This window comes from Taudactylus pleione, unplaced genomic scaffold (genome assembly GCF_031769625.1).
Source record: "Taudactylus pleione unplaced genomic scaffold, aTauple2 ptg000114l, whole genome shotgun sequence".
Classification (NCBI taxonomy): domain Eukaryota; kingdom Metazoa; phylum Chordata; class Amphibia; order Anura; family Myobatrachidae; genus Taudactylus; species Taudactylus pleione.
The window spans coordinates 13,569,665-13,593,089 of NW_028284516.1; the positions used below are offsets into that span (position 1 = coordinate 13,569,665).

Sequence of the window (23,425 nt, forward strand, 5' to 3'; positions counted from 1 at the left end):
ACCGACAGCGGGATAATGACGTTTTGCCTCGTTTTCAGATCTGAGTCAGGCGGGAAAGGCCGTGCCGACTCGGATCTGCCTCAGATCCACAAAGTTCGGGTGGGTTCGGTTGTCCGGGAACCGAACCCGCTCATCCTTAGTAATAAGATGCAAGCATATGTGAAATGACTGCTAGTGTTTTAGACTACAGTTGCAATATACATTTATAATATACAGTATTTACAAAATCAGAAAAAAAAAATATGAAGAATTTTTGACAAAGTTTAAATCTCTCTTCCATAACATACACTTACTGTAATAAAATAGTCATCCTTCATTCTGACGACACATGGGTGTTCTGCTTTTGTGGGATGCGGATGAGGGGGGATAATCCTGTGCGAAATGGTCTGCAGGGGGTAATGGGGCTGTTGTAGGTTGGGGGCACTGGGTACTTTCTATGCTTTGTTACACTGATGAAATTAACATTGTGACATCTGTTAAAGGGACAGGAATGGTGGTCGCTCACATAGGTGTGTATGCTTTAGAAGTTTATTGCACCCTAAGATGTGAATAGGGTACTGATGGCCTGCTTCAGAGATGGATGGAATTGCAGAACCACACACAAGCATCTGTGCAATCCTGTCCATCTCAAATGTGGGAAACAGACACCTCCTTGCTGCATCTGCGATCCCAGCTGTGCAACCGAGGTTGCAGCCTGGGATCACCATCGCAACCGCCGCGACCAATGGTCGCTATGGTTGCTGAAGCTTACCGTAGTCTGACTGGGTCCTGGCTGCTGTGAGGTCAGGAAATCTGCATCCACCAACGCAGACCCTGGCCTCGTCCCTCCCTGCCCCTGCACCACCCCGAAATGCTTCTGTCCGGTAATGGATTAAGGGCCCCATTTACAAAAACGAAAAATAACCCCTTTAGCGCTCGCTAAAGGAATTATGCCAGGTTCCTGTATTTAGTAAACAGCGGTAATCTTAATTACCGCTATTTTTACAGCATCGCTCTCGTCATCTTTTAGATGGCGAGAGCGATGCAGGCCCCATTGCCGGCAATGGAAACCCGGCGGTGCCTTTCCGGCACTGCCGGGTCTCCGTGTCATGCACATGCGCAGACGGACCGTTGCACATGCGCGTAACACTGGAGCCCCGTCGCTGGCAGCGTTAGGCCCAGTGGAGGACCTCGCTGAGGACTTCGAGTTCGTGGGACCTCACCGGAGGGGTAAGTAGTATTACTAAATAAATACTAGTGGAATTTTTGTTTGTATCACTGTGATACTAAGCAAAAATTGCAGCTGGTATTTCGTTTCGTTTGTAAATAGGGCCCTATATAGCTATCAGTTTTCCCAGGAAAGGATCATATTTGTCAAAGGAAATCTTTGCTGTGTTTTTGGGGTACTAATTTTGAAAGTGCCAAGTGGGTATCATTTTACGCCAAACATGCCCTCAGTCCATAGGTGTTTTTAATAAGATCAACTCATCTCCTGGTTCCCAGTAGTATAATTTGTAGAATGTATATTAACCCCTCTGTATACTATACATACTGTAATATACAGTGTAATGACATTAGCTGACTCTGAATGGGATCTTATGTACTCCTCCTCCCGCTATAAAACCAGAATAAATGCATTGATGCCGATTTAAATGTCTATTTTCTTTGATTATAAGCTTGCTTGAATCCAGTGCTCCCTCTCTCTGGCAGCAGGAAGCCACAGCAGCAGTCAGTGCTGCAGCAATCATAGCAAGCACGTCACAGGCTGCAGCCCACCTCCAGGCTCCCGCTATAGGTGTGACACTGAGCGGGGAAGAGGGGGCGGCCGAGAGCCTGCGCCGTGCACCAGGAAGCAGCAAGCAACCGGTTATACAGATACATTACACCCTGACTCACCCACTCACTGGCAATACAGCCCGTAGCCGCTTTACCTGCTGATCATCTGACTCACCTCATTCCACGGTCAGTATTCTCCTCATTGCTCTATCACTCCTGCAGAGCTACACAGATTGTAGCAGCACCGGCTACTATATGATCCATTTAATTCTGACCTGTGTGATTCACATGTGTTCCGAATTACCCGAATTAAAGGGATATATGGCATGCCTCCGATGCCCATGGCGTTGGATCAGCGCAGTGAATCACCCAGAAATATAGAATTTTTGTTTGCAGCACCATAGGGGTGCATATTAAAAATACATGATCTCAAGACCTACTTGTCTGTGTGATAGAATAATGTTTACATGTATACTGAACATCTGTACTTAATTGTAGGTTTGTTCTATTCATTGGGCAATAAAAAAAACAATGGTGTCAGTTTATGACCAGACTGCGCATACTGAGTGTCGGACAGAGATGATCTGGGTCTTGAGAGACTGTTTACTGTCGCTTTTATGCCTTAACAATTGCGAGCTCATCATCCATGTACCCTGCTTGGCACCAGGACTGTCCCGGGCATCACGCAGAGTTTATAAAAATTCCAGAAGGAACGGTTTACTGTAGTGATTTTTTTTTTTCTGGTGTATATGTTCTACCAACTAAGTATGTAAGGCTTGGGGGTCTATGTACTAATAATCGCGGCACTGCTGCAATTAATATATATCCATCTCGCCGGGAAGATTTTTATGTTTAATGAAAATATCCCCACTATGTACCAAGGGGAACTCGCAGAGACAGCGGTTGCGGTAACCGCTGTCCCTGCGAGTTTTATCCCCTGCACTGGGGGAAGCTGACACTGCAAATGTGCACAGCGTCAGCTTCCAGAACTGGCAAGGGGCTGCTGGGGGGAGATTGAAAGATCTCTCTCCTGCCCCTGGAGCACCATAGGTTTACAGTAGTTTACGCCATCTGAAGATGGTGTAAACTATCGGGACTAAACTCCGTAAAGCTTTGTTTAGTACATAGGGGGTCAGTTCTTAGTCCCCATTGATAATAATGGGCACTGCAATCTGAAGTGCTACTTAGCACTTTGCAGGAAATTTCACAGTGCTATTAGTAATAAGATCGATTCAGATTGATACATAGGCCCCTTGGACACCAGAAAAAAAAATTGTGGTATAGAAACAGTTCATGTACTTGACTGTCTGTAAATGTCCCGTGCGTCACACAGAGAGTCACCCTAGAGTATTTGCTCTATTCTGCACATACCTTCTTTCTAAATGTATCACAGGAATGACGGAACCGCCGTGAATAGGAAAGGCATGTGAGGGAGGCATATTTCTCTTAAGACTCCCCTGTGGCCAGTATTTTAAAGGAATTATATTACTAAGTATATGGGCAGGTTTAGCAATCTGGGGGTAGGGGGGGTAAGGTGCGCTCTTCCTGCTAGTAATGGTGATGACTTGTGTGTGTTTGTGAGTGGTGTTAATTAGAATGTTTCATCTGGTGGTGGTGATGTTTTGGGAGTGAGAAGGAGGGTATGATTGGGTATGGAGTGTAGTTTGGAGTAATGTGAAAAGGGGAATAAAATAGGATCAAAATGAGGCCAGCGAGACACAGTAATTTGGGGCAAAATCTTGTATTGAGTAGTCACAATGCTGCTCTGTTGAGATCCTGGGCAGATGGGTGGGGTTCAGTGATGAGTGGTGATGAGACTGGGGATGTAGGTGGACACTTTCAGGGGGCTCCTTCCCATGCGGTTCAGTGACCTTGCACGTCACCCCTGCTGGACCTATGGTCAACAGTCTAGGAAGTCTCGGGGGAGTCTCGGGGGGCGGGGGATGTGCAAAGTGGGTTGGAACACCTGTGCGGCGTCCCGCGTGTTGGTGTGAGTCTTGGCAGTACTTACCTACCAGTAGATTTTTTATTATGGTGATGTAGGTCGACGTTGCGACCATTGCAGATAGGTTGGAAGCTGCAGGTTTGTTGGTGAGCTGGATCAGTGTGTTGCTGGTGTGCTGCAGGTTTAGCAATCTGAATTACAAATATTTAAAAAATCTCAGACCTATTTATATTACCATATTAAAATCATTCAACATCTATATAAGGATTGGTTACGGAATACCAGAGCTCGGCATCCTGGCAGTCAGAATCCCGGCGCCAACATCCTGACATGGTTAGGATACCGACATCTGTTGGTAGGTATCCTGCCCCTAGCCCTAACCCTCCCTTCTCACACCCTAAGCCTAACCCTCACCCTCCCCCTAACCCCAGTACTTACCGCCGGGATTCTGACTGGTGTCGGGATTCCTGCGCCTGCATCCCGGCTGTTGGAATTTCAACTACCTCCCCTATATAAATCATTTAATAAAAACAAAAGATCTATTCCATGGTTTGATTTAAAGTTTATAAAGTTGTTGCCTTTTTGGTGTTCTTTTGTGTACCAGCTAAAGACCTGTGAATACACAATTAGCAGACAAGAGACCATAATATGAAATCTAAATAATGCATAGAGACTTACATTTCCAAAATAGTGTTCCTTCTAGGGTAGGCAGGGGGTAAGGCGGCTATCACAGACGGGCACTCCTCTGCGCACGCCTGAATAAAGGGCATAGGGCCTGATTCAGATCCACTCGCGAGCGGCTGTCCGCTCGCAAGTGGGTCGATGTTCTGCACTGAGCAGGCGCACGACGGAGGGAGCTCCGTCGTGCGCATGCGCCAGACGCGACGAGTGAAGTCCTTCGCTCGTTGTGTCTGATCAAAGGGGGCGTGCTGTCGATGTTGCTTGACAGCACGCCCCCTTTGGTGGGCGTGCCGGGGGCGTGCCTCCCTGACGGGGGCGTTCCCACGGGAACGCCTCCCGTCAGAGCCAAAATCACTCCAGAGCTTGCGGTTGAAAACCTCAACCGCAGGCTCCGGCTCGCAGTTTCGATGGTCGCGATGGTCACGGCCATCAAACTGCACTCTCGTATAGCCTGTGGGTGGTGACCCACAGCTATACGAGCGTCCAGGAGGACGCTCCATTTTCATGGAGGGCGGCCCTCATTCAGAGCGTGCGCTCTGCTCAGAGCGTGCGCTCTGCTCAGAGCGTACGGCTCTGAATGAGGGCCATAGTCTTTTATTATTTCGCCTTCACTTTCCCCATCTGTGGGGCACTGCCGTGGGGACTGCTATTTCAGCACATCCACCATCAGGGCAGGGTGCAATTCAGCGACTTCAAATCGGGATGGGCACGGCGCCCCGCCACACTGAGACAGCCTAGCAGGAACACTATATAATTACACTTAATTGCGTTATTGAAATTTGACCACCGTTACTGCTCCTAGTGAGTCTGTGTTTTCTCTATGATAATCCCAGGGGTCAGTGGCCATGAGTAGCAGATATCAGTTTGTTTCCCTATCAGTTACTTGCTGCCTAACAAATAAGTATAAGCTGGGCACACACAGAGCAACCAGTCATCTCCAAACAGCTGTATATGATCCGGGCATCCTTGTCCTATCACGCTGTGTATTCCCCTCCACTTCCAGGCTGGCTGTTGACCCCTCATAAGTGTTGAGCCAATTTTCGACCACGTGTATGTAATGTTCTTACCTGCTGGGCTTCTTCTTAGTTACATTTTCACCCACATCTTAAACTTATGCAATATCATTTGTATGGTTGAATGTGTGTCCTGACGAGATAACCGCCATAATTGGCGCTCTGTGTCTATATAGCACCAGACCTGTTATGTATTAGATGCCGGGTAAGGTTGTATTTGTCTTACATGGATGTGATTATCTGTTGGATATGTGTAGCTGAGCGTTGTCTTGCCACTAATTCAATTTCTGCCTCCATCTCTTGACTCCGTGCCTCATGAACCATTAGACTAACTAGACTGCAGCCTAGAGTACTGCATCAGTTTACTACACCTAGTGGGTCACAGGCAATTAATGACATTGCACATAGTGGTTTTCACACTTGTAAATTGACTTTTGAGCTCAGTTTGCTTTGACAGCGTTGATGGTGGGTGGTAAGAGGAGCAGGGAGAGATACTTTTATGTGGGAACTCTATAATGTGGCATTTGACAGGGGTAGGGGGCACAAGGGCACCCTACAATTGTATCAACCTAGAGCTGCTGTTTACCATAATCAGGTGCTGTATTGACCTCTGCTACTGAAATGTGTTCTAGCCACACTAAAGGTGCCCACACACATAGCGATGTGCTCACGATTAGCCGATGTGTACGATTTCCCTTGAAACTCTCCCCGGCAGCTCAGCACACGATCTGCACACGATTTGGTGTCCAATCTTCATACAATCTCTCCTGCATCCAGACTTTCACAGTGCATCGCTTTCCTAGATTGTCAGATCTGCCCTACAGCACGGCAGATCTGACGATGCGATGTGCGACCAGCGGGGACTCGCATCGCATCGTGAGTGGGGACTCACGGTTTTGGCATATTTTACACGATTTGTCGTCACGATTCGTCGAAATCGGCCAAATCATGTAAAATATCGCTATGTGTGGCCAGCTTAACACAAATTATTATTATTTTAGATTTTTGTGGCTCATTAATGAGCCTTACTGTTTCTGCTATACCCGGAGGGGGATATGTTCAGTATCCTGGCACAAGGGATGCTGGCGCTTAGAATACTGGCGCCGGAATTCCGACACATGTCAGATTCCCAGCGCCGGCATCCCGAAGGTAAGTAGCGGGGTTGCGGGGAGGGTTAGGCACTAGGGGAGGAGGGTTAGGGTTAGGCACTAGGGGAGGAGGGTTAGGGTTAGGCACTAGGGGAGGAGGGTTAGGTTTAGGCTGTGGGGATGGTGAGGTTAGGTTTAGGCACTTGGGGGAGAGGTTAGGTTCAGGCATCGGGGAGGGTTAGGGTAGGGAGAGGGGGAGGGTTAAGCAGTAGGGGAGGAGGGTTAGGTTTAGGCTGTGGGGATGGGGAGGTTAGGTTTAGGCACTGGGGGGAGGGTTAGGCACTAGGGGAGGAGGGTTAGGTTTAGGCTGTGGGGATGGTGAGGTTAGGTTTAGGCACTGGGGGGAGGGCTAGGATTAGGCTGTGGGGATGGGGAGGTTAGGTTTAGGCACTTGGGGGAGAGGTTAGGTTCAGGCATCGGGGAGGGTTAGGGTAGGGAGAGGGGGAGGGTTAGGCTACCTACCGACAGGTGTCGTTATCCTAACCCTGTCGGGATGCCGGTGTCTGGATTTTGACTGCCGGCATCCCGTACCCATCCCCCTTGAGGTATCTAGCCATTGGCTAATTCCTGTAAATTATGTATACAGCAGTTATAACAACAATGTTTTTAGGATAAATTAAAGTTGTATTTTTAAAAACAAATCCTAGCAGGGAGCAAAATAATCATGAATTATAAATGATGCATTCCTTTCTCATGATATATATTGTCAAATTAATGTATTTCATTTTATACCACATTAAAAATTATATTTTAGAAATCAATTCTGTTTAAATTCTCCAATACATGTTTATCCACAGTTTGTGTTTTCAAACATGATCATATAATTTGTATTTTGTATTTCCTAGGTAGAAATGGCCGACCCATGGCAAGAATGTCTGGATTTTGCTGTTGAGGTAGCAAGAAAAGCCGGCGCAGTATGTATCCTTGGAGAATGTGTTTAAATAATTCAGCCCTCATGTCAGAAATATCACTAACATTCTGCTTCCTTGTGTATAATGGATGAACTTGCCAAAGAAAAATTAGTTTGATTTTTAAATCCTTTAGATAATTGTTAGTTTAGCCACATGATTTATACCAGTTTATTCTTAAAATATTTAGGATACTGGTCAAGAGGGTGTAATCTGGGCAAAGTAGAAAACGATTGTTATGGACCACTGGTGCAGTTGTTACACAGCAATATGAATGTGACGTTATGGAAGAATTTATCCATAGCATACTGTACTGGACTTCTGGCATTTCTTGCTAGCTGACATTATAATAACAATCCCTAGCTGATATAAGTGACAGTACTTTTGCCGAGTGGCTACGTTTTGTACAGTGTATTTTTTGTTTCTGTAGACTTATTTATATTTCATTTTTTATCTTCACATTTGTGGCCTATATATTATTCAATATATGCGGCATATCCCCTGAAAACACCCGTTTCCGGTGGACGCCTGCAAATATTATCTACATTGTGTAAATGAGGGACCACAGCAGATACAGTGTCTCCATATCTGCTTCAGTTTCTCCATTGCTGACAGCAGAGGCAGCCTCCATAGAGTTTGGCTCCGTCAGTAGACCGTGCATGCGCCCCCCGCCCTGCATGTGTTTTTGATACATGCTTCAGGCGAATTTTAATTTCTAATTGCCACTTATAGAGGCGATAAGAAATCACAATTATCGGGTGTAAAACCCAATAGTTGATAAACCTGCCCCTTGTTCTCCAATAGCTCATTCATTATATGGTTTACGCCTTTGCCTATAGCTCTCACTGGGGCCGGCTCAGAGTAAGTCTGTTTTGAGGATGGGTTTTGCATTTTCTAGCAAAGGGCATTTACAGGCAGTCTCCAGTCTTACCTATCTCAGTCTTCTAGCCATTCGCAGACGTAACTGGGCTGCAGTGGCATGTTCACACACAAGCTGGGTTTAGTGAGGGTAAGCAGGGATCTCTTGCACCAAGGATAGGGCTGGTGGAGGTGCGCACTGATAATGATGGTGGCTATTTGAGCAAGCATATGGAGGGGGGAGGTGTGGTTGCATAGATGCATGCAACTCTGTATACGGTCAAATACTCGCATTTCCCTGCACGTTGTGTGAGTGGAATTACAGTAGACTGGTGTTCAGTTCTGAATTGGCTGTACTCTGGCTTCCTGGTTTAATACCAATCCTCATTACTTTTCCTTGTGCTGTCCTTTCCATCACTTTTTGACTAGTGAACTTAACCTCCTGATGTCGCCTACCCATCTTGTACCTCTCTTCCGCCAAAAACCTGGATCTGACCTGGGTTTTTGGACATGGATCCAACCCAGGTCAGACCCCGTTTACACTGCACCTTCAATCTGGGTTACTCCCAGGTCAGCCCTGTTCACACTGAACCCAGGTCTGCCCTGCTAAACCTGTGAGGTCATAAAAAGTGGGAGGTGACTGCTCCACAAACACCAATCAGCTTATTTTAGGCCTGACCCAGGTTGGATAACCTGGGTCGCGCCATTTACACTGCACCATTACCCGGGTCCATCCTGGGTCCGACCCTAGTACAGTAGCTACCTGGGTTGGATTGCTGGGTCACTTGACCCGGGTTATTTTTCAGGGACCCTTTTACACCCTTTTAAACCCAGGTTTTTGCTCTGTTGTAAAAGAGGTATTAGAGTACAGGTGTACCTGTCGACTGCACACAGTGGGGGGTAGCTATTTTGGTGGCTGGGCTATTGTTTATAAGAATGTAGGAGCAATGACTTCATTAATCATACTCCCCTACTCTAAATGAATGGCCGGGAGACTCCCAAATCTCACTTAAGCTGGGTACACACTAGACGATATGTCGTCTGATATTGCGGTCGCACAATATATCGTTTAGTGTGTACGGCCGACCGACATACCGTTCCGTCGGCCATGATCCAGGATCGTGTAGTGTGTACCCAGCATTAGAGTCTTTGGTGGTTGTTATTAAACAGCACTGTATTAGTATATACCATCCTAATGTTATTGCCATGATGTTTGGCAGGTGGTGTGTGCGGCACTGAAGGAGGAGATTTCGGTGATGGAGAAGAGCTCTCCGGCTGACCTGGTGACAGCCACAGATCAGAAAGTAGAAGAAATTATAATCTCGTTATTCAGAAAGAAATATCCCTCTCACAGGCAAGTCTGTATATAAATGCATTTTCATTTTGACAGTCGCGGGGAATAAATATATTGGTGGAATAAATACACACTGCATACTATGCTATTTATATGGTGTACAAACTTTTATACAGCAAGTATAGCATATTCTTTTTGTATGAAACACTGTACAAGTAAGTTAGCACTGCGTATCGCTCAGCTGTCACGGCGATATTTGTTTGTTCAGGGTAAGTCTAATTTCTTTAATTTATTTATTTTTTCTTCAGTTTGTTATTGCAGCAGCTTTACCCAGGATTCTACAGGCTGCTTTCAGGTCCAATTAGAAATAAAAAAACAGGTGCGCAATGTAGTCTGTGTGGGGACTGTATTTGACTACTGAGCTGCTACAATGAGTGGGAACTGCACCCCACTAAACAATAAATCAATAGAAAAAAGAAAAGTATAGCTGGTAGACAAATATAAAAAAAACTATTTATTATACCACAACATAAGTTTAGACAATAAACTTAAATATGAAAAAATGCCAAATTGGGTATGTTGTAGCAATAAAAAGAATTTAGGCTGCTGAAAAAAGACGGGATAGTGACAATTTTTCTTCAATGTGTCATGTCTGACATAAATCAGTCCAGGTAGTAAATATCAACGGTAAAGAAAAGTAAAATCTCACCCAGTCTGAAAAGGGTCTGCAATGTCCAGTCCGATTATATTAAATGTAGGTCCAGTCTGCACTTGACAGAAGTGTGTACTAAACGTGCGCTTCCCATATTGATCCCATTGATCAGTGATCACTATGTTTATATCCTCTCACGCTGCTGTCCACCAATTTCTTCACTTTGGGAAATGTACTGGGCTCTTTATCCTGACAATGTATATCTACAAATCCTCTCTTCCTGTGCATTCTTGTTACATAACAGATGGTTAATGTTACTTTCTCTGTTGCAGCTTCATTGGGGAGGAATCTGTGGCAGCAGGCCAGGTATGCACTCTGACCGATAACCCAACCTGGATCATTGACCCCATAGATGGCACAACTAACTTTGTGCACAGGTGGGTTCTTTGTGAGTCCAGCAGTAAATTATGGGGAAGATAAATGAAACCACAGGACCAACTGTTCTTCTCCAGCATATTTAGGGGGTTCGAAAATCCATACCTCAAGTAACCCTACCTTTCAGTAACATAGAACCCTAGGCTGAGAGTCCCCAGAGCAGAGCCTGGGATAGAAGCACTTGTGTATGTGTCGGTGGGCATGATTCAGGATTGTACACTAATGCCGCTGATGCGTCTGCGTACGCAGTGGATGTGCGAAAATATGCAAATGTCGCAGGCGCCGTGGAATGCATTGAGGCGCCCACTTCGCAAATCCAAGCATCCGGAGCCATGTTTACTCAGCGTTCCCACTAGGCTGTTTCAGCGGAGCGCCGCGCACTGCCCTATTTCTGAAGGGCAGAAAGCACCCTGTCCTCCAGCGTTGCGCCCCTCTGAAACAGCCTGCACGTTCTGTCCTCCACCCGCGGGCCGCAGTGTCCCGCGGGTGGGGAAAACGACAGAGCATGCGCCCGGCATCTATTCACAGTGACCGTTGTACTAGGGGACTGTCCGTAAGTGCCGTGCACGCTCGCAAGAGTTACGAAAAGGGGATGTGTCATAAAGACACGCCCTCTTTTCATTGGCCACGCCCATATGGATATGGTTTTTCCTGTGATGCTGTAGCCAGTAAAATGCTATTAAGCTGCTAAGAGCGTGGATACTACATACACATTTTTCAGTCAGACTTGTAGTATAACTATATACCCATGTCAGAGTGGTCTCACCAAGGTAAGATTCTCTTGTGGGTGTAATCCCCGTCTGGTTTTATCTTCTATATAACCATGCCAGATGATTGTGCTGATTTTTATGAAGCCGAGACATAGTGTTCAAATGGAAGCTCAGACACCACCTTCTATCTGCTGAAATAATTCCCAATCAGGGTCACTTTGTATATGTTTTGTTAATGTTTGTTTTTAATGTTTCATTTAGGTTTCCATTTGTGGCCGTATCTATAGGCTTTGCAGTGAATAAACAGGTGGGTAAAATGAATTAAACTTTAATCCTTTGGGGACTCTGATACATGGGGTATAAAGGCTTCTTTAGTCAGTGTGTGTGTGTGTGTGTGTGTATGTATGTATATATATATATATATATGTGTGTATATATATATATTCAAGAGTATAAGGGCTTTCACGACACACTCCAACTGATCATGATGTGACAGCGCAGTATAAGTAATGTGACTGAACAGTGTATGTGAATATAGTCCAGCGCTCCCAAGTGTGTGTTTCTCAGCAGCTTCCTTTAAAGATCATGTACAATAAAAAAACCAGGAGCACTTTGTTTGTATTAAATATGTATTTGGTAGTTATTGTATGTCTAAAAGTGTTCAGAATACCAAGTATCCTGTACATAGACAAACACAAATGAAAATGCTTATAGCTCCTTTGTAGAAAAGTTTGTTAGTGAAATCCACAACACTGATACTGACTGGGAAATAAGGAGCCGTAACTTCCCCTACCTTGCCCTGTATGTCATCGCCGGGCTCCGAAGTATAACCCCACACTGCTGCAGGTTCTCCCTGGTAATGAAGATGGCGTAGGTTCTGGTCCAGAGGCGTCAGTCACTCGTGTTAATATTTGCGATCATGTGCGCTGTGATGTCCGTGTATGCGGAATGAAGGTCCGTAGGCAAGTAATTACCAATGCGTTTCGTCACTGACACATGAGTTTTTCAAGTAAGGGGGTTATACTCCGGAGCCCTAACTAACATATACATATTAAATCCAAACGAAGCGTTTCCTTCTATTATTACTGAACAGTGTATGTAAATGTACTGTAGGTTTAAATTTAAGGAATGTTATTGTTAATGCACGGTATGAACAGGGGAGACCACCTTGGCACAGGGTTTTACTGACCGATGTCCGGTTACCTGAGCTCAGCCATTGACCCCCACAAATCTCCGGGTTCTCTGATTAGTGATATGGCAATGACTGACCACATAGAGCTGGGAGAAGGACAGTCATTCTGCGGTGCAGTGTGGATGGGGGTAGGACTGGGTACACTTAAGGCCATATTTCTCTAATGAAATGTACAAAGTTATCTACAAAATATATGAACCCATTACCAGCACTAAACCCAAGCAGTGATTTGCTGTAGATACCAGCCCCTGCTCAACTGTACAGGTCATTACTGTATTTGCGCTATTACTGTAATGCACTTACACTGCCACAATGTTTAAAAATGAGTTGTAACTAAAATAATCTGATCCCCAGCATACAGGCCTCTCACACAGGCTACACCCATAAATTATGTGTCTTATGGGACTTTTTGTAAAAAAATTAAATCCTATATTTAGCTAACTGCTATCCATAATTATGTTATACCTACAAGTCCCAGTGCTGTATTCATTAAAATGTCACATACTCTACATTTATAAAGCACTTAAAATGTTCCAAAACTAGTTTCCCTCAGTGGGAACACTACTGGCCTCACTTAGATCTAGGAACCGACCCAGCTCAGGGGTGTAAATGTGCACCTGGGCAGGCGATGTAATGTAAGGGCTGCAACTGCAGCTTTGTTATTTATTTGGTTTGCTTGGCAATACAATAAAGCAGGTCATAGAGTTTGCGTTCAGCACCTCCCACTCCTAATCTGATAGCACATATGAAGTATGCGGCCCTCTCCCCCCAACACACACATGCACGTTGCCATGCAATGCAGCATATTTTTATTAAGGTGCAAAAATGCCACCTATTAGCGGAGATTACTCTTAGATAAATAATGCTCTATCAGAGAAGTTGTTGCACAATTCGCGTGTCTTGGTGCGATCTTTTAGCGTCTTTTGTCTAAGCGCGCTTCCGGTTTTTTGCACTATCCTGTTACATAAGACCCGAAAATGCATTCGCATGAAAATTGTTAGTGGAGAAACCTGCGAAACGTACAGCAAGAATTGGGGAAATCTGTCTGTAGCCCATAAAAAGCCTAACTGACATAGGGAATCAATTTAGAAGTGTATTAGTGGCCCTAATAAAAGTATTTTGGGTTCTTAAATTGTGTGAAATGGCTGTTATATGCATATTTGTGTAACAGTGGAAAAATTATAATTAGCAAGTTTTTTGGCTAAAATAAATGCTGCAGTTAAATTAGGGGTACGTGAAAATGGGTGCAAGTATATTTTTTGGGTCATAAAAGTGCACTTTTAAAAAATACACCTGATGCAGCCACCTCCAATATTTAGAACACATGTTCCATCCATACAGCCCCCCCCAAAATATCTGCCCCACTACTTGAAATCTATTTTCCAACACTTTCAATTTTTTCACCCCAAAAATGACATGTCATTAATGGCCAAATTAATCTAATTAAAAAATAACTTTTGCCTAATTTGTCATAACGGGGGAGGGGGGTATCCAAGAGGCTCTGAAACAAGTCCCCACATTTGTAAGCAAAAATAGGAATTTTGCAAATTTTTTCACCTGCTCTGTGATGGTGTAACAGTTCGCAGTTTTTTGTCTATGGAGATTTCGCACGTGCGAAAACTTCGGTATAGGATTGCACGAAATGCATTTTTGTGTGAAAAGTTTGCACCTGTGAACACTTTTCTCCAAAACGCGGCTTATCGCTGCTAATTGGATATGGCCCTTAGTAGGACTTGGTGCGTGTGTGTAGTGAGCGATCCAATGGTTTATTCATATATGAAATGTTAAGTGTTGAGCATGTGACTGCTACAATGCCCAGCAACCTTTATAGCAGTAATTGCTTATCTAGGGTGCCAGTAAGCTGCTCTTAATTAAGAGAACAGACTTTTGGCAGATACTATCTACATGGCAGCCTTTCAACTCAATGTTTTACCTTCTGGGGTACTCGTACAGTCCAGTGCTGAGGCAGCATTCCCACCTACAGGTGTTCTGTGTTCCCTCCTGTAGATGCTGTTCCATACTTGTTGCTTTGTTGTATTGTTCTTTTTATCTAATGCAATAATCACTTACCATAAATGGTTTAATTCAGCCACCTCTGCTCTCTGCTGCTGCTATCTGGGTCTCCCGTGGCTTCTTCTAATCCATGTGGCCTCCTCCAATCCACGTGGTCTCCTCCTCCAATCCACGTGGTCTCTTCTTATACTGTTCTCATTATATTTCTCATGTTTCATTGCCAGTACAAATGGAACTTTTAAATATGACAAAAGCTCTATTTTAAATGGTTTCTGGAAGGAAGTTTATTGTAGTAGATGAAACACAAAATATAAATGTAATATGTTACGAAGGTGTAATCCTTTTTTAAGAAACCAAGATTTCTTTCTGTGGTTCTCTGTAGTTCTCCTATACCTTACTCCCCCGCACCTGCTATGTTGCCTTATGGTGTTCTGTATTTCACACCACATTTTGCAGAGGAGTACATTGCATTATTTGCACTGGACACATGAAGTTCTAGTTACCCCACTGAGGGGGAGATGTATCAAACCTTCTAAAGACGACAACCAATCCGCTTCTAGCTATCATGTATCTATTACATTCTATAAAATGACAGTCTGATTGGTTGCTCTGGGCAACTTCTCCCCCTGAGGAGTCTTTTAGTTATCTGTACAAAAGTGTGACTATTCTATTTCTCCGTCAGGTTGAATTTGGAGTGGTGTACAGCTGTGTAGAAGACAAGATGTACACGGGCAGGAAGGGAAAGGGGGCGTATTGTAATGGGCAGAAATTACAGATCTCTGGGCAGAAAGGTAAGTTCCACCTCACCTCATGATGTGCTTGTACTAATATTGACTCTACTCCATGCTAAACAGACTGTATCTTGAATCTAGAGACAGCAGTCAGTGAAAATCGCCACATACAGACATGTCCTCATACACCTAGGCTTAATACGCCATGCGGCGCTAGACATCTTGTCAAGTCAGCCGCAATGAGCAGAGCAGCGTCTTTTTTGCATTTTTTTGCTTGAATGCACGTCTTAGTCGCAATGCGAAGTGAATCAACAACTTCACCAGACTTCACTGATTAATTTGTTATGAATGAAACCACCTGGAAAGCACATGCCGCAGAATAATCCATATATATATTTGTCTAACGCAGCACTCCTGACCATATATATGAAGGGGCAAATGTAATAGCCTGCGACTTGCAGCCATCTGTGACTTCCCGGTGAGTCTGCCTGATGTTTTAAAGGGGCAATGATTTTTAAAGGCGAGAACAGGCTGGTTTTGCATTTTAAAACATTGGCCAGGCTTGCCGGGAAGTTGCTGATGTCTGCTATTCGCAGGCTATTACATATACCCCAAAGTAGTTTGTGAAATGACTTTATTTAACGGTGTTCTTTGTTTTCCAGATATAACAAAATCCATGATTATTACAGAATTAGGATCAAATCGTAACCCAGACGTTATTGCAACCGTTCTGTCTAACATGGAGAGACTATTGTGTATTCCAATCCATGGGTAATACTCTCCTTGTTTGTTTATTTTTCTCTCCAAATGTTTTAAACCTGATCTTCAACAGATGTAATACTTGAATGAAGAACAAAACCCACATACACAACCTTGCTATATAGAGCAGTTATACACTCGGTGGCCACTTTATTATATAGTCCTTTCTAGTACTGGGCAGGACCCCCTACCTCTTTGTTCCCAGAACATCCTGAATTCTTCATGACATGGATTAATGATTCTGGTCCATGGTGACATCATAGCATCGTGCAGTAGCTGCAGATTTATCATCACACTGATGCTGTGAATCTTGGAGTGAGAGCTGGTGCAGGCCGTTTACACTGAGCTCATTGCCATGTTCATGGAACCAGCGTGAGATGGTTTGTGCTTTGTGCCATGATGCGTTATCCTGCTGAAAGTAGCTAATAAAAGATGGGTAGACTGTGTCCATAAAGGGATATACATGGTCAGCAACAATACTTTGGTAGCCTGTGGCGGTTACGTAATACTCAGTTGGTATTAGGAGGCCTAATGTGTGCCAAGAAACATTCCCCACAGCATTACACCTCTACCAGTCTGAACAGTTCACACAAGCCAGATAGAATCCATGGATTCATGCTATTTACAGTAAATTCTGCATATTGCATCATCAGAACAGCCATCATTTTTCCAATCTTCCAGTATTGTTGAGCTTGTGCCCACTGCAGCCTCGATTTGCTTGTCTTAGCTGACGGCGTAGAACGGCGGTGCAGTCTTCTGCTGCTATAAACCATCCACTTCTAGTATTGAGGTGCTGTGCTCTAAGCAACACTCTTCTGCAACTACTATTGTTACGCATGGTTATGAGAGTTACTGTCTTCTTCTTGTCAGCTTGAAGCAGTCTGGCCATTCTCATCTTTCTCATGAACCAGGCAGTTTTGCCAACCAAACTGACGTTTACTGGATGGGTTTGTTTTGCGCACCGTTCTCTGTATACTCTATATAGGCTCATGTGTGTGTAAATCCAAATAGATGAGCGGTTTCAGAGATACTCAGGACACCTTGTGTAACACCAGTACTCATTCCATGGTCAAAGGGCCTGATTCAGACCCGTTTGCTATATGCGTGCGCTCGCAAGTGGCCCGAGGTTGTGCGCGCGCTTCATTCTGCGCGTGCACGAGCTACTCACTGCGATCGCATACCGCTCGCTCGCCCTGCAAAGACAGCCCACTGTAATGAGTGACAGGAGAGACCGTTTGTGGGTGGTAACAGGGGCAGTCCAGTAAAAACGGGGGAGGTGGAGATGCAAACGCAGGCGCGCCTGGGTGTTTCAACGCCGTTCCAGAGGCGTGCATAATTAACAGGCAGCGTCATAGTACACGTCACTTGGCTTTTTTTTTTTACACTGAAATGCTTGCAGAGCTTGCGGTAGGGTAAGGCTACCACAAGCACTGCGTTCGCATCCGATGGTCCTCGATGTACCAATGTTTTCATACACTTCCTGGAGATGACATGTGCCAGTGGGCGTCTCTACATAAGCTAAGGGGTGTCTGCATACGCAGAGCGATCACTCGCACAGCCAAAGTGGGTGTGCTTATGCCTTGGCGAGCGATCGCATCCAATGACATCAATTGGAAAAATTTGCATACTCTCAGTGCAAGCGTATGCATCTAGCGACCGGGTCTGAATCAGGCCCAAAGTCCCTTAGATCACATTTATTCCTCATAATGGTGATTGGTCTGTACAACTGAACCTCTTGACCATGTTTGCATGTTTCTATGCATTGAGCTGCTGTCACATGATTGGCTTATTGGATATTTGCATTATAGAGCAAGTAAGCCTAATAATGTGGCCAGTGAGTGTATATTCAAGTCAGAGATACAAGTGGGAAAAAAAAATTCTCAGAAATCTAATAACCTCTGGTGTCCTGTAAGGTGCAAATAATTATTTCCAAATTATATTACTCTAGCGCCTAAGAAAGGTACATTTCTTTCTTAGTTGAGTACTTATAACTCATTGCTTGTGCACTATGACTTCAGTTAGATTACTAAAATAGAGAACAGTTCTTATACAGGTGTCCACATACAACTACCCTCAAACCGCGCCAAATAGCACCGTTTAGCGTGCTCAAACACTGATGCTAGGTACCTAGGGCCTGATTCAGCAGCACTCATTAATGCGATCTTGCACGGAACACAGCTACAAAAATATGCTAATGCCCGCCAAAGCTCAGCCAGCATAAAGACGCCCACTGCTGCCTTCTCATCGCCGTTCAACCTCGCTCTTCTGCATAAACATCGGTACCAGTCACGCAGCATTTACACAGGTCTGACCAGCCTCAGACACTGCAAGTCTCATCGCACGCAGAAGGCTCTCATGCTGCGTATGCAGTTGCAGTGGCTATTTCATGCACGCCCATGAAACAGCGTGCAAATGGACTGGCACGCCTCACCACTCTCCAGTCACCACCCCCAAACACTCACAGCCTGTCACTCACTCTGCAATGGATTCCTCTGTGCGTGCGTTATCGCTGTGCAATCGCAGTGCGGCTTATATGCATGCGCAATGGCTAACAATCGCTTGTTCTGCGTAAGTAACATTTGCGATCGCAGAATCAGACCCCTCGTACACTATAAGAAGCAACATTGCAGAAAAAATTACAAAGTCAAGAGAAAAGAAGCAAATTAAGGAAAAAGTACACAATCCTGGTTAAACAGACAAGACAGGTCAGATACGAATCTCGTGCCATACATTATTATGCTTAATATACAACTTTATTCCAATTCCTTTACGACGATAAAAATAATTAATCCTGAGTACCTACGCTAACATGCAAAATTGGTATCTCGTGCCATGGTGCAAAATGGGTATGTGTATGAGGGCACATCTGTACATTGCTAGAGGGACTTTGGGGGGGTAATTCAATTAGGTCTGTTAATTTAACAGGGGTGAGAAAGGGTGGTAGCCTCAGGCTTGGGGCTATTCAATTCCAGAGCCTTTTTAGCCCAAGACTCTTTTTAACACCCATTCAATTAACATGTTAATGAGCGTTAACACTTAGAATCCGTGATAAGTTCACTGACCTATGCGTATCGGGGTCTTGGCACCCGTTAACAGGCTATTTTTCAGGATTTCTTTTGAAGTCTTATCAGACCCGAAAAAATAAATCCCAGCCTGCGGGCTGCCTTCCGGGCTAGTTGAATAGCCCTGGGGGATCAATTGGCCCACGGTAAATTAATGCGGCTATTTGAGTTCCCCCTCCTTAATATAATAAGATATATTTCTGGTTGTGGTTCATTAAATTTACATTTTGTAATATTAAATCACATTAGATTAATTTTAAGCAATGTTTTAAATGTTTCACCAACATCTGTGACGCAGGATCCGGGCGGTGGGCACAGCAGCTGTTAACATGTGTCTGGTGGCTACAGGAGGCGCTGATGCTTATTATGAGATGGGAATCCATTGCTGGGACATCGCTGCAGCATCTGTCATTGTCACAGAGGCCGGAGGACTTGTCTTGGATGTAAAAGGTTGGTACTGCATGTTATGTGTGTGTGTATATAATATTGTTCCACTTTTGGGCAACGTTCATAAAGGATTGTGATCTGACAAGAGTGACCGTAGATATTTCTCTTATCACAATCCACTTTATTAATAAATGAGTTATTTGAAGATGAAAAATCCCAGAATAATAGCTGAAGATTGCATCTTTACAGCAAGAGCATCAACAGCTAAAGACTATGAGCTTAATTCAGAGACCAATACGCTAATGCACTCATAGCTGCTGTGTAATGCATGCAGGCGGCTAGATATATGATGAGACGCCCACCACCGTCCTTGCAAATCCAAGCATCTATGTACAAAGACACCGCATCGGTCGCCGATTGTTTGATGTTACCAGTCCTGAGTAAGTCTATGGTCTCACAAAATGGCCACGGGAACTGAGACGCTGGCGCCATATTTTATGCTTATGGGATCGCAGATGTAAGCGGATACATTCCCCCGAAAACGGTCTCAGGCGCTCCCTGAATGTCAATCGCTTTGCAATTAAATCCTTCCTGCGAGGGGCATCGCGAACCTACCTTGGTGCGAGCGCAGTGTGACCGTGATGCATGCACAGTCGACCGATAATCGCTCAACTGCGTACATCTCTGAATTGGGTCCTATGTCAAGCCTATTAAATTTTAATTATTTTTGTCCAAAAAAATATATATTTGAAACAATGTGCAGCTGCTCGGCCAGGCTAGTTCAGGACATTGGCTCTTCTGGCCAGAAGTACCAGATGCCCTATCCGACTGTGCCTATGGTGCATTAACTTCCTTTCCTTCTATGTAACTTAGGGCCTGATTCAGACCCACTCGCGAGCGGCTGTCCGCTCGCAAGTGGGTCGATGTTCTGGACTGAGCATGCGCACGACGGAGGGAGCTCCGTCGTGCGCATGCGCCAGACGCGACGAGCGAAGGAAAGTCCTTCGCTCGTTGTGTCCGGTCAAAGGGGGCATGCTGTCAATGTTGATTGACAGCACGCCCCCTTTGGTAGGCGTGCCGGGGGCGTGCCTCCCTGACGGGGGCGTTCCCACGGGAATGCCTCCCGTCAAAAGCCGGCCCACTGACATCACTAGTGATGTCAGTGGGAGTGATTTTGGCTCTGATAGAGCCAAAATCACTCCGGAGCTTGCGGTTGAAAACCTCAACCGCAGGCTCCGGCTCGCAGTTTCGATGGTCGCGATGGTCTCGACCATCGCGGCCATCAAAATGCACGCTCGTATAGCCTGTGGGTGGTGACCCACAGCTATACGAGCGTCCAGAAGGACGCTCCATTTTCATGGAGGCCGGCCCTCATTCAGAGCGTGCGCTCTGCTCAGAGCGTACGGCTCTGAATGAGGGCCTTAATGCAGAGGATTTGCTTTTCAATTCCACAAGCTGCATAGCACCATCTAGAGGCAGCCAGTGTATACTACAACCAGTACAGTACCAGTTTGAAGAATTTTACTAAAAAAACAAATGTTGTGCTCTTCTTTTAATAATCACAAAGTGGCATCAAATGTTTTTAAGGATATTTCTGTGTCTCCTATATGTATCTAATCACTTCACACACAGTTGTATGAAAGGAGTGCCCGTAATTTGTGTGTCTGTGTTTGCAGGAGGGCCATTTGACCTGATGTCCTGTAGAGTGATTGCAGCAAGCAGTAAAGAAATTGGAGAGAGGATCTCTAAAGAACTCCAGCTCATACCATTAGTGCGTGATGATGGCAGGAAGCAGTGACCAGATCACTCGGGTTTACAATAAGCCATTCTCCTTTACAGAATAATATTTTACAAACCAATGCCCCACTCGACTCCACCCCTGCGTGCTACTCCTTAGACTTTACTGTTATGTGATGACAGTGACAGGAGCCGGGGCAAACATAGGGCCGTCTTGCCGTATACATCAAATTGGCCCAAATGTCTTTATGTACTTCTGAAGCGGAGAGGATAAGGATCTCAGAGGAGGTGATGCACTGAGAAGTAGCAAAGGAGATGGGGCTTTAGTTTCCCCTTGTATACATCCGTGCATGGGTGTAATAGCCGTGCATGGGTGTCAGTGGTACTTTTCAATCTGATCAATTTCAAAAATTTTGCTAAAATTGAAAATACTTTTTTTTATTTTTTATTATTTGTTAGTGAATTTATTGCTGATCAATAAAACTGACATTTTTGCAACCATAACCCTTAATCCAGTCTGGCCTGTTAAAAATACAAAAATATTTGTATAAATACAAAACCTTACTGACATTACTACACTACACAAACCATTCCCCACGCCAATCTGATCAGGGTCATCCTCTCGTTATTTCTCATTACTGATCTCCTTTGTCCATTACATGTCATTACTTTTGTTTTTTGGATTAATAAAAAAATGATGTAATGTCAGTCAATATTTTCGCTGACCTTGTTATAAAAGTTATCAAAGTGTGAGAACTGTATTTTGTATAGCAAACATCTCTCTTGTTTTCGAGGAAGAAACATTCTGGTATCATTTGTCTTAAACTGTATAAGAAAAATGACAGTTACCCAGGATTATAGCTGCATACAGATGTGTCCACATACATCTATCCTCCGTGCGCTACAAGTTGCGCCACACATAACGTGGGAGCTCCTTGTGACTCGGTAGCGCAGAGCGTCTTTTTGTGAGTCTTTTTACCTTCAAATGCGTCTTATTCGCACAGCAATGCGAAACGATAGCACAAACAGCTTCTGCTGATTAAAATGATATGCAGCATGCCTATGTTCTGTGCATGACTGCGGCTGTATCTGCATGCGAAACGCTACGTCAGTGTTACACCTGCTGACACTGTAACGTACCATTTTGCTTGCAGATACACCCGCACTCACACACAGAACATAGGCATGCTGCATATCATTTTAATCAGCAGAAGCTGCTTGTGCTATATAGTCACATCATTGTGCAAATAACACGCATTTGAAGGTGAAAAGATGCTCTGCGCTACCGAGTCACGCCACGGCATGCTGCAACTAGAAGAGCTGTTTAATGTGCAAGGAGGGACCCATCTGTATATAACACATAGTTAAAAAAAAAATGCCCAAAATGTATTCAGTTTTCCCATTAGTTTAACTTTTTTTAGTAACAGTTTACAGAGGTTTCATACAGCTTCTTGTAACTCAGCCACAATATTGTGGTCACAAAATACGTGAAACAGTACATAACCACATCATATTTATACATATTATTTTCCACCATAAGTTGTTTTGCAGTGGCCGTCAGTATTTAGGATGAAATGCGTGGAATGGAGTGATGGAGGTAACAGAAAATGTAAATAATAATAAGAGTTTCAGGTTAGGGATAAGAGACATTTTCGAAATTATTATTCCACAAGATTAGCACTAACGCATTTGGTGCATAACCTGCACTTTTCGCCAGTGGAATTTGTCCATTGTCCCCAGTTGTACACCAAACACACCACAAAGGATATTGACAGACTCCACCCCAGCTCTTTTCAATCAGCCTACAGCAAATTTACAAATATGACTCAAAGTGGCAATGCAAAATCAGACCTCTGAGTGTAATGCCAGAACTTCTCACCGCTTGTGTGCCGATAAGTTTCACACAAGCAACGTTTTGGTCATCTTTAGTTCAATAGTGACATTATGCAGATAAGTCACTCCTGTGCGGGAGAAATACAGTGTACATGGCAATACTTTCAATCAATTTACCCACTTGGTATTCAGATGATGACACAGGGCATGGTTTTTGGAAGTAATGATTTGCACAGCAGTAATAAAATTAAGGACATTGCAGGTTAGTATATAATGGTTAACAAAAATATAAAGTCCTACCCACACTAGGGA

General features: G+C 44.4%; 1 protein-coding gene across 2 annotated transcripts; it reads left to right on the top strand.

Moving 5' to 3' along the window:
* The first annotated feature begins 1,760 nt into the window (after positions 1-1,760).
* On the top strand, positions 1,761-21,985 carry IMPA1 (inositol monophosphatase 1). Of its 2 annotated transcripts, none has more exons than XM_088471417.1 (9): positions 1,761-1,941; positions 7,388-7,456; positions 9,529-9,662; positions 10,587-10,691; positions 11,661-11,706; positions 15,287-15,395; positions 15,998-16,106; positions 19,455-19,606; positions 21,220-21,985. In XM_088471417.1, exons 2-9 carry the CDS (start codon positions 7,394-7,396, stop codon positions 21,339-21,341), a joined length of 840 nt encoding a protein of 279 aa, XP_088327543.1. In that variant the 5' UTR covers positions 1,761-1,941; positions 7,388-7,393; the 3' UTR covers positions 21,342-21,985. The 2 variants fall into 2 exon arrangements, with proteins under 2 accessions (XP_088327543.1, XP_088327544.1); XM_088471418.1 differs by having other exon boundaries at positions 7,392-7,456.
* The last annotated feature ends 1,440 nt before the right edge of the window (positions 21,986-23,425 follow it).